The sequence below is a fragment of the Acomys russatus genome, chromosome 8, assembly GCF_903995435.1.
Source record: "Acomys russatus chromosome 8, mAcoRus1.1, whole genome shotgun sequence".
Classification (NCBI taxonomy): Eukaryota; Metazoa; Chordata; class Mammalia; order Rodentia; family Muridae; genus Acomys; species Acomys russatus.
Window position 1 is genome coordinate 2,020,588 of NC_067144.1, and position 12,233 is coordinate 2,032,820.

The 12,233-nt window shown below is 39.9% G+C and overlaps 1 protein-coding gene across 1 annotated transcript in view; it reads right to left on the reverse strand.

The window, feature by feature from the left end:
- Positions 1–1,604: 1,604 nt before the first annotated feature.
- Positions 1,605–12,233, reverse strand: part of LOC127193302 (sperm-associated antigen 6) — a 67,865-nt gene continuing 57,236 nt past the window's right edge. The window contains exon 11 of the mRNA XM_051150595.1: positions 1,605–2,065. Coding sequence (XP_051006552.1) covers positions 1,996–2,065 — 70 coding nt within the window. The 3' untranslated portion in view covers positions 1,605–1,995. The remainder of the gene's footprint in view (positions 2,066–12,233) is intronic.

Here is a 12,233-nt window from a genome sequence, read left to right on the forward strand (position 1 = left end):
GTCACTCTCAGTATTGACATTAAGGTATTAATGGTAAACACTGGCTGACTAATGCCCAGATGGTCAGATATCAGGGAATAAAGGCCATGTGAGAAACCCACATAGTTATTTAAGAAGTGTGGACACACACCCTGGAAATCCTACCGCGTGTTAGACCAGGGAATCCAGATCATGACTACACTAAAGCTATGCATAAGGCTCTTCCCACATGACTAGACTTAACAGACCAGCCCTCAAGGACTCTGCCATGAGTATTTCACCCCTGATAATTTTATGAAAGAAGGAAAATGCCTTTGGGGATACTTCATGATGACCTAGATTCTACCACTGAGCTGAAATCTCTGCCGAAGTGACGCTCAGCACAAACAGCAGAACTTGGTTCTGACCACGGGTCTCCAACCAGCAGCAGGGACAGGTATCAATATACACATGGACTCTAAATAGCCATTGTCACCACCCATATATATATATATGAAGCTTTATATAAAGAATGGTGTCTAATCGATTCAGGAGGAAAAGTCTTCAAGTAGGTCATAAAAATCCTTGACCCCTTACATGCTGTATGGGTCCCTAAGAGGGCAGTGGTCATGCGTTGTTGGGGAACCTCAAAAGAAAAATGGCACATTACTTTACCTAGGCAATGACAGCAATTCTAATTTGACATAAGTAAAAAATAGATTGTAGAACGCTGGTCATAAAGAAATTTTAAAAGTTTCCACAAAGATGTGCATTGTTGAAAAATATTGGTGACAGAGATGAGTCCAGAAAAATGTTCAGACTAAACGAATACTTCTTTTAATGAAAAATCAAAGGCTAGAGAGTACAAGAAGGAAGCTAGAAACTAGGTTTTTGAGACTGGTTCCAATGTGGCCCGAGGCTGCCTAGGCTGACTTGCTGACCTCTGGGTAAAACCTCCTTAAGGAAGCTCCCTCTTGGCCCAAAGACACACACATACTAGCAATCAAAGACTAAGTCCAAAGACAAGGTCCCAATGCCAGAAAAATCACTAGATATAAAACACAAAAGGAAGTCCTGATTGCTTCGTGATTCTAATTCCTGATTGTTTCATGGTTCGTCTTGCCGTAAGTAGTTTATCATAGATATGTGTAATAATATAAATGTATATGTAAAAAATAAATTATACAAAACACAAAAGGACAGTTCTAATGCTGTTTGTAACGTTTTATTGAGACCTTTTCTTACCCCATTATTACATCTAATATAAAATGTATATAAGGCCTGAGTCTGATGTAGTCCACTCACATTAATTAAATGTCTGAAAACATGACTCCTTGAAGTTTGGTAAAGTGAACCTGGGACAAGGGAACAGTGGAGGAAGAAGTTCCCTGTCATGTCCTTGAGTGCAGATCATGAATAAGAACCATCTCAAGAACAGAGAGCCCAGATACCATAATGCAATGCTCGGGACCCTTGAGGTAGAGTAAAGGGAAAGAGCTTCAAAACCAGCGAGGATGCGGAGACCATGCACAAATTCCTTAAAGCCCTAACAGGCTATTGGCTTCTGCATTGGTTTGTTGTGTTCAGCATCAGAACCTCTTACCAGGGTTAGATGCCGGGTCATCAAATTCATCTTTCAACTCTTTTCCTTCCAGATGCTTCTGTGGAACTTGAAAGGCAAGTTGTCCTTGCCAATGCTTATAAGGAAATGGCCAAAATAGCTTAAGTGCTGCTAAACAGCATTGGTGGAGTCTGTGTGGGTCCTGTTTGTATTTGGTTTTCATCAGGACAGTACAAAGTTTATAAACCCTTTAAAGGCCTTTAAACTTATCTTTAGAGGAACTCCTATGCTTGCAAATGACTGTGACTAATCCTTCATACATTCCAGCTACTAATTCTTAAACCATTACATACATTTAGAAAACATTATCTAAAGGTATTTCACACTGAATAAAACTAGAATATACTTTCAAAGAACTTTAACAATCATTATTCATACTTTCTTGGGACACAGGAAAATAAAAAAATATGCTTTGTTCAGTTAGTAACTGGCTGGTAGCTGTCCACCCTCTGTAGAAGTGTATCCGAGTATCCAGGTGAATAGTACCTAAAAACAAAAATTTGCTATTAGACAGGAACATTTTTTTCAAATGTGGACTCAAACAATTCTACACAAGAGTTTATTGAAATGATATAAGCAAAGCATCATATATGTTCTTAGCAATTACACTCTTCTAGTAATGTTTTACACATAGTCAGAAACTATGAAGAATACCAACTCACAATGCTGTGCTTGAAAAGGAAAAAAACACTTAAGAAATATGTACAACAGAGCTGGAGAGATGGTTCAGTGGTTAAGAGCACTGACTGCTCTTCCAGAAGACTGGAGTTCAATTCCCAGCATGCACATGGCAGCTTACAATTGTCTGTAACTCCAGGATCCAACACTTTCACACAGACATACATGCAGGCAAACACCAATGCACATAAAATGAGATAAATATCATTTATAAAAAAATAACAACTGAGATGTTTTCTAAGCAAAACCTTTAATCCATGGGCACTGTTTTTAATCAAGTGAATAATGTTACTTTTTTCTTTTAATTTTATGTGTATGTGTATTTTACCTGCTTATTTATATGAACACCACCTTCAAGGTTTGTGTTTTCAGAGGCCTGAAGAGAGCATCAGATCTCCTGGCACTGGAGTTACAAATGGTTGTGAGCCACCACATGAGCGTTAAGAATTGAGCACAGGTCCTCATGAAAAGCAGCCAGTGCTCTCAACTGCTGAGTCAGCTCCCCAGCTCCATAATGTTACTTTAAAGGAATAACTAGTAGATTTTATACTTTTAATAAAAATTATTACAATATAAACCAGAGTGTGTCACCTTTATTGGTTCTTGGGTACACATACAGAATGATATGAATATATTTCTAAATTGGACATTTTAAATAAGATTAGTATAAAATATTAAACATTAGAAATACATTGTAGGATCATTTTATCTATCATGGAAATGAACATAAAAACATATCAAATAATATTTGGCATGTATCCTAGTATATAATAAGCCAAATGAGATTCCTTTGGAAAACACTAATTTTTCCTTTGAAAGGGAGTGTCAGTTGAAGATAGCATTTTCATTGTGAGTAGGAGGAGCCCATGTCCAGCTCCCCCTCTCAGCCAGACCCCAGCTGGCTGGAAGCTGTGCGGATTCCCTGCGTGCTGCCATGGTCTCTGTCAGCTCCAATGTGTGTCAGTCCTAGTTGTGTCTGGTAGACATGAACTCCTTAGAGTTAGCCATCATTTTTTATTTGGTTCTAACAATCTTTCCTCCTCTTCTTCCTTATACATTCCTGAGGCCTGAGGGGAAAGGTTTCGTGAAGACATCCCAAATACAGCTGAGTGCTCCAAACTCTCTCACTCTTGAAACACAGCCCAATTGTGGGTCTTACAATAACTTATGAGTCACTTTTTTAAACTGTAAATTTCATAATATAAATTCAGGTCAAATTTTCCAATATTGCATCTTAAAATAAATAACAAAATATCATAAAAATATAAAGTAACTAATTAACAATTTTATATTGATACAAATTGAAATTATATTTGGATATTAGAGTTAACAAATAATCATTAAAATTTATTTATTCTGTTCTATTTTGCTTTCTTAAACATGGCTACCAAAACATTGAAATTATGCATGCGACTCATATTATATTCTATTAGACAGTAATGCAAAATAAAAGTCTCCACTAAGTCAACTAACCCAACAAACATTTCCTTAGACTTGTTGACCAGGTTTATGTGTGTGCTACTTCCTGTTGACCAGGTGTGTGTGTATGCTACTTCCCGTTGACCAGATGTGTGTGTGTGCTACTTCCTGTTGACCAGGTGTGTGTGTATGCTACTTCCCGTTGACCAGGTGTGTGTGTGTGCTACTTCCTGTTGACCAGGTGTGTGTGTGTGTGTGCTACTTCCCGTTGACCAGGTGTGTGTGTGTGTGTGTGTGTGTGTGTGTGTGTGTATGCTACTTCCCGTTGACCAGGTGTGTGTGTGTGCTACTTCCCGTTGACCAGGTCTGTGTGTGTGTGTGTGTGTATGCTACTTCCCGTTGACCAGGTGTGTGTGTGTGCTACTTCCTGTTGACCAGGTGTATGTGTGTGCTACTTCCCGTTGACCAGGTGTGTGTGTGTGTGTGTGTATGCTACTTCCCGTTGACCAGGTGTGTGTGTGTGTGCTACTTCCTGTTGACCAGGTGTATGTGTGTGCTACTTCCTGTTGACCAGGTGTATGTGTGTGCTACTTCCCGTTGACCAGGTGTGTGTGTGTGTGTGTGTGTGTGTGTGTGTGTATGCTACTTCCCGTTGACCAGGTGTGTGTGTGTGCTACTTCCTGCTGCTATTCTTCCTCTCCCAAGACCTCAGAGGCCTTATAGATCCCATGCTTTCCAAAGAATAAAATATACTCAGACTCTCTTGCTAACCCTTATCAGCGGAGACATGCATCGCATTCTCAGCTCCTTATAAGTTCATACAGACCATATATGAATCTTAAAATGCTGACTCATAAATTAATATACCAAGTTGCCTACCAACCACCAGAAAGCCCCCATTCTCCCCAATGTATCTGATACTAAGGAATTAAAAACTATCTTCTCAGCATAAAATGGAATTCTATATCAGCAACTAAAGGCAATTTAAATCTCACGAGAATAATCTTATTTTATTCTTTTTATATTTATAAACATGAAACATAAATTTTGCTTGTTATGTACTTTTTAACAATGAAAATGAGTAGCCAAGAAATGCTACATCGTTTCTCCAATACTATAATTTTCTTTAAATACACTTTATCTAATAATAAACTCAAAGTAAAAAAAAAAAAAGATGATGGAGGTGCCTGAAAAAGGGATAAGAAATAGTTAAGAAACTGACTTCTTTGTTTTGGTTTGATTTGGCTTGGTTTGGGGTTTTGGTTGGTTCGTTGGTTTTTCGGGGCAGGGTTTCCGTGTGTAGCCTTGGCTGTCCTGGACTCGCTTTGTAGACCAGGCTGGCCTCAAACTCACAGTGATCCACCTGCCTCTACCTCCCAAGTGCTGGGATTACAGGCATGTGCCACCACACTCAGCTTAAGAAACTGAATTTTTACTAAAGCAAGCACTGTGGCTGTGCACTATTCTAATTTAACTCTAATGATATGATATAGGAAATAAACTTACAGATGCAGATACTGTTGCTGAAAGGGATAAATATTATCCTAAGGTCATACAGAAGTAAATGAAACTGAGGTGGGAACCCATGTCTCTTTGACATATAACCTGAGAATTTTAGCCATATTTCTTAACAAAGAACCAAAGTAAATCTCAAAGGATTATTTCCCTTTTCTTATCAATCATTGTTATCCTAACCTACCAAATGGCCTCTCAGAGTATAAGTATATTAACTTTATCCTAGCCCATGTAGAATGTTGGATATTATTATATTGTTGTATTGTTTTTTAGCCTTTTGGTTACTATCGAGTATATTATATTCTTATGTTACTGTCTCAGGCAAAGTTTCTATTGCTATAATAAAACATCATGACTAAAAGCAACTTGTGGAGGAAAGCATTTATTTTCGCTTACAACTCTTAGGTCACATTCTATCACTGAGGGAAGTCAGGGCAGGAACTCAAGGCAAGAATTGAAGCAGAGATCACAGAGAAACAGTTACGGCTTGTTCCCATTGGCCTGTTCGTCATCCTGCTTTCTTATGCCATCTAGTACCACAGGGCCAGGGATGTCAACATCCCCAGTGCACTGAACCCTCCCACATTAGCCATTAATCAAGAAAATGGTCCGGAGACTTATAGGCAATCTGATGGAGGCATTTTCCTTCTCCTAGATAACTCTAATTTGTGTCAAGTTGACTAAAATCTTGCCAGGACAAGAATTTAATAAATTTATAGATTATTACAGTTAATAAAAATGTGCTGAATGCCAAACATTGGATGAAGCACAGAGTCTTGTGGTAAAGTAGGGGCATAGACAGAAGGACCTGGAGGTGCTAGGACCTCTACAGGAAGACCAAGAGGTGCCAGGGGCTCAACAGGAGGGCCAAGAGGGCCACTAACCAGGGCCCAGAATGGCTTGCAGAGACTGAAGCACCAACCATCGACCATAAATGGACCAGGACAGACCCAATACACAGATTTGGCAGATGGGCAGCTCAGGTTTCATGTGGATCTCTTAGTAAGGGGAGTGAGGGCTGTCTCTGACATGGACTCAGTTGCCTATTTTTTATCATTCTCACCTGTCCCCAACTGTGGGCAGAGATAGGACGAAGGAGTTCAAATCCTACCTGGTGGCCAGACTTAAAGCTTAGTTTCTTCTAAAGCCCAGGCTCCTCCCCTCTAATAAGACCTACCTATATTTTTAAAGAAAATCCCATATAACTCATTATATCATAAAACAAAATAAAAAGACATAAATGTAAGGAAAAGATTTGTAGGGAGGAGGGGGACTTGCCAAAGGGAAAAATGTAAGAATCATAAGAATGCATTTTATACATGAACAAAAATGTCAAAGAACAAGCTTAATTAATAACTTTAAATTGTGGTTCTTTTACCATATTTTCAGGCATATAGTATGACTTTTTAACTTTTTAATGCCTGGCTGTCTGTGCTCTGCCTGCAAATAGACATATGCCCAAGTCTGCTACACAGGGAGTGTGTTGGAAGAGGGTAGTCCTGTATGGCAAGTACATTCTAAAACTCTATATTTTAACTGAAAAAGTTGGGGGTTGTCTTACACACACAGTTATCTTTTACACTGGAAAATATGGTAATTTGCATCACCATAATTTAATTTGCTGCTTTGTCAAAACAAAACAGGGACACCAAACAACAGACACCAAAGAAATTCAGAGTATTGTAAGGGAACACTTCAAAGACTCATGTGCCATTAAACTATTAAATCTGAAATAATATGCATAATTTGTAAATTCATCCAAACCAGCAAGTTCAAATCAAGAAAAGATCAGCAATTTAAACAGATCTGTAGCAAATATAAGGAGGTAATAAAAATCTTTCCAACCACATATATCTCAGGCCAAAATGCATTAACAGTAGAGTTCTACCAGACTTTCAAAGAAGATTTATAATCAATACTTTTGAAATTATCCCCAAAACTCAAAACTGAAGGAGTACATTCCATAAACAAAACTGGTGAGGATAATAAAATACAGCAAAAATAAATTCTGAAAACCAAACACAAATATATTTCACAAAGGTCATACGCCACAGTCAACTTGGCTTGCTCCCAGAGATACATCTCTGGTTATTCAGCTGCTTTAAAAATGAAATTATGGAGGAGATCCAAGATGGTGGTGAGCAGTGTGGACTGTGTTTAGAAGCTCCAGGAAACAATTCAGGGAATTGCACAAAATTCTGAACCAGGAGCACCGAGGTCCCCACACCATTACAGCAGGAGTGCTCCATGGTTGGAAGGGACCAGGGTGCAGAGGACCTGCATGCCCCTGCACACAGGAGGAGCACGAATTTTCTTGGATTGGAGCAGCAGCGGCGGCAGCAACGGCGGAGGCTGAGGTTTGCAGCTCAGAGCCCTCCGGCAGAGTCGATTGGTGTGGTGGCCGGTGGGAGTTGCTTTGTGAGAGGGGACTCTGGACAGGATTTGTGTCGTACGGTGCCCTGAGACCCAAACTGGACTCAGCGGACAGTTCAGCCCCTGAGTCCCAAGCTCAGCTCAGTGCACAGTTCTGCCACGGAGACACTAGCTCAGCTCAGCACACAATTCTGCTGCTGTGATGCAGGCTGAGGTCAGCATGCAGATTCGGCCCAGAGTCCCTAGCTGGACTTGCTGGGAAGCTTGGGCCCAGAGACTCTAGCTGAGCTTTGCGCACAGTCATGGCCCTCAGACTCTGGTTGGACTCTCCGGGCAGTTTAGGCCCGGAGTCCCGGGCTGAATTCAGCATGCAGTGTGGGTCCAGAGTCCTTGGCTGAGCTCTGTGCACAATTCTGCCCATGAGACTATGGCAGAGCTCAACGTGCAGTTTGGGGCCAGAGTCCCTAACTGTGCTTGGCGGACAGGTTGGGCCCAGAGATTCTAGCTGAGCTTTTGGCCCAGTCCCACCTCTGAGACTCTGGTTGGACCTGGTGCACAGTTTGCGTCCAGAATTCCTGGCTGAGCTTGGCAGAAGGTTCGGGCCCTGAGACTATAACTGACCATGGCACACGCTTTGGGCCCAAAGCCCCTAGCTGAGCTTGGCATGCAGTCCCAGCCTAGAAACGCTGGCTGGACTCTGCGTGCATGTTGGGCCCAGAGTCCCTACGGTAGGTCAGGGTGCGGATTGGGTCCAGAGTCCCTAGCTGAGCTCAGCAGATGGTTCAGGCCCTGAGAATCTAGCTGAGCTCGGTGCGTGGTTTGGACCCAGTGTCCCTGGTTGGACTTAGCAGGGGACCCAGAAGGCGGTGGACACTTTGGCCTGACCCAACGCTCATTCAGAGACCCAGATGAATCTCAGGCCCTGAAGGTTGTGGACACTTTGGCCTGACCCAACGCTCATTCAGAGACCCAGAGTACAGGGGAGCTGAGGATCACTAGCTGTAAGAGTCCAAAATGACCAGGCCAGCCTCCTGCCATCCACACCAGTGAAGCATCAGAGCTTCCAGCCTAGGGAAATTGTGAGAAAACAAGTGAATCTATCATCAGACTCCCTCCACACAACTCTGGAAGTTAACCAACAAAAACAGAGATGGAAAGATGTCTAAAGGACAGCGTAAAAGCATACGCAAAAAAAAACAAAACAAAACAAAACAATATGGCGTCTCCAGTTTCCAGCTATCCCAAAGAAAACAACCCAGAGAACTCAAATACAATGGAAATACAAGAAAATGACCTCAAATCCTTAGTAATGAGAATGATAATGCAGGAAACAGATAAAATTCATAACCAAATGCAGGAAGACGCAGCCAAACAGGCGAGAGACATGAAAGAAGCCCATAGAGTGGACCTGAAAATTTTTCAGGAAAATACAAACAACCAGATGAAAGAAATCAATAAAATGGTTCAAGCTCTGAAGGCCTATGAAGAGGCAATGAAAGAAACTCAGGAATATACAATCAGATGAAAGAAATAAAAAAAAATCAATTCAAGATCTGAAGATGAAATGGATTCAATGATAAACACACAGAAGAAAAACAAGAACGTGAGACCTCAGAGAAGAAGGCGAGCAACACAGAGGCAAGCTTTTCTAACAGAATCCAAGAGATGGAAGAACGAATCTCAGGTCTAGAAGATACAATCACAGATCTTGAAGCAACCATTAAAGAAAATGCCAAATCTGGAAAGCTCCTGACACAAAACATCCAAGAAATTAAGGACATCATGAAAAGAAGAAATCGGAGGACAATAGGCATTGAAGAAAGAGAAGATATCAGACTCCAAGGCCCAGAAACTATTCTCAACAAAATCATTCAAGAAAATTTCCCCAATCTAAAGAAAGAGATGCCTATAAACATACAAGAGACCTACAGAGTACCAAATAGAATTGACCAGAAAAGAAACACTGCCCATCACATAGTAATCAAAACACAAAACATACAGAACAAAGAAAAAATATTGAAAGCTGCAAGGGAAAAGGGCCAAATAACATTTAATGGCAAACCTATCAGAATTACACCCGACTTCTCAGCAGAGACCATAAAAGCCAGAACGGCCTGGACAGAGATCCTGCAAACCCTAAGAGACCACAGATGCCAGGCCAGACTACTTTATCCAGCAAAACTATCAATAACCATTGATGGAGAAAACAAATTATTCCATGACAAAAACAAATTAAAACAGTACCTATCCACAAATCCAGCTTTATAGAAGCCACTAGAAGGAAAACTCTATCCCAAAGGATCAAGCTACAACCAAAACTACTCAGGAAATAGATAACTATACCATGGCAAAAACACAACTACACAAACGCTCGACTGGAACAAACATCAAAATTAAGACTCTTAACAGTCACTGGTCATTAATATCTCTCAACATCAATGGTCTCAATTCTCTAATAAAGACACAGACTAACTGAATGGGTGCATAAACAAGATCCAACATTCTTCTGCGTTCAAGAAACACATCTCACCCATAACGATAGGTATTACCTCAGGGTAAAAGGTTGAAAAAAATATTCCAAGCAAATGGTCACAAGAAGCAAGCAGGTGTAGCCATTTTAGTATCAAACAAAATAGACTTTCAATCAAAATTAATCAAAAGGAATGAGGAAGGACACTTCATACTCATCAAAGGTAAAGTCAACCAAGACGACATCACAATTCTGAACATCTATGCTCCCAATACAAAGGCACCCACATTTGTAAAAGATCTGCTTAAAAAGCTTAAACCACACATCGATACCCACACAATAATAGTGGGAGACTTCAACATCCCACTCTCACTGAAGGATAGGTCATTGAAACAGAACTAAGCCGAGAAATAACAACATTAACCAATGCTATGGGTCAAATGGATCTAACAGATATCTATAGAACCTTTCACCCAAACAAGAAAAATATACCTTCTTCTCTGCACTCCATGGAACCTTCTCCAAAATAGATCACATCATAGGTCACAAAGCAAGCCTCAACAGATACAAGAGGATTGAAATAATACCTTGTATCCTATCAGATCACCATGGTCTTAGGCTGCAATTCAACAACAACAGAAATAACAAAAAGCCTACACGTACGTGGAAACTAAACAGCTCTCTGCTAAATGACACCTGGGTCAGGAAAGAAATAAAGAAAGAAATCAAGGAGTTCCTGAAATTCAATGATAATGAAGGAACAACATACCCAAATTTGTGGGATACATTGAAAGCAGTGCTAAGAGGAAAATTCATAGCACTGAGTGCCTTTAAAAAGAAATTGGAAACATTGCACATAAGCATCTTAACGACACAACTGGAAGCCCTAGAAAAAAAGAAGCAGAAACACCCAAAAACAGTAGACGTCTGGAAATAATCAAACTCAGGGCTGAAATTAACAATTTAGAAACTAATAAAACAGTCCAAAGAATCAACAAAACCAAGAGCTGGTTCTTTGAGAAAATCAACAAGATAGACAAACCATTAGCCAAACTAACTAAAAGGCAGAGAGACAGTATCGAAATCAACAAAATAAGAAATGAAAAGGGAGATGTAACAAGAATGAATTAATAAAAAAATTTTTAAAGAAGAAATGAAAAGGGAGACATAACAATAGACACTAAAGAAATACAAAGAATCATAAGATCCTACTTCGAAGGCATATATGCCACAAAATTTGAAAATCTAAGGGAAATGGATGATTTTCTTGATCAATTTCACTTGCCAAAATTGAGTGAAGAACAGATAATCAAGCTAAGTAGTCCCATTTCCCCTATAGAAATAGAAGCAATCATTGATAGTCTCCCAACCAAAAAAAGCCCAGGGTCAGATGGTTTCAGTGCAGAATTCTACCAGACCTTCAAGAGTGAGCTAATACCGATAGTCTTCAAGCTACTCCAAAAGATAGAAATGGATGGAACATTACCAAATTCATTCTATGAGGCCATAGTCACATTGATACCTAAACCTCACAAAGATCCAACAAAGATAGAGAATTTCAGACCAATTTCTCCTATGAACATCGATGCAAAATTACTAAATAAAATACTTGCAAAACGAATACAAGAACACATCAAAGATATCATTCACCATGACCAAGTAGGCTTCATTCCAGGCATGCAGGGATGGTTTAATATATGGAAATCCATCAATGTAATCTACCATATAAACAAACTGAAAATAAAAAAACCACATGATCAGCTCCTTACATGCAGAGAAAGCATTTGATAAAATCCAACACCCATTCATGATTAAAGTTTTAGAGAGAGAAGGGATACAAGGCACTTTCCTCAACATAATAAAGGCTATATACAGCAAGCCAATAGCCAAAATCAAAGTAAATGGTGAGATACTCAAGGAAATTCCTCTAAAATCGGGAACAAGGCAAGGCTGCCCACTCTCTCCATATCTCTTCAATATAGTACTCGAAGCTCTAGCCAGAGCAATAAGACAACAAAAGGAGATCAAGGGTATCCAAGTGGGAAAGGAGGAAATCAAATTATCCCTATTTGCAGATGATATGATAGTGTACATAAGTGACCCTCAAAATTCTACCAGAGAACTCCTACAGCTGATAAACACCTTTAGCAAATTGGCTTGATTCAAAATTAACTCAAAAATGTCTGTAGCCTTCCTATA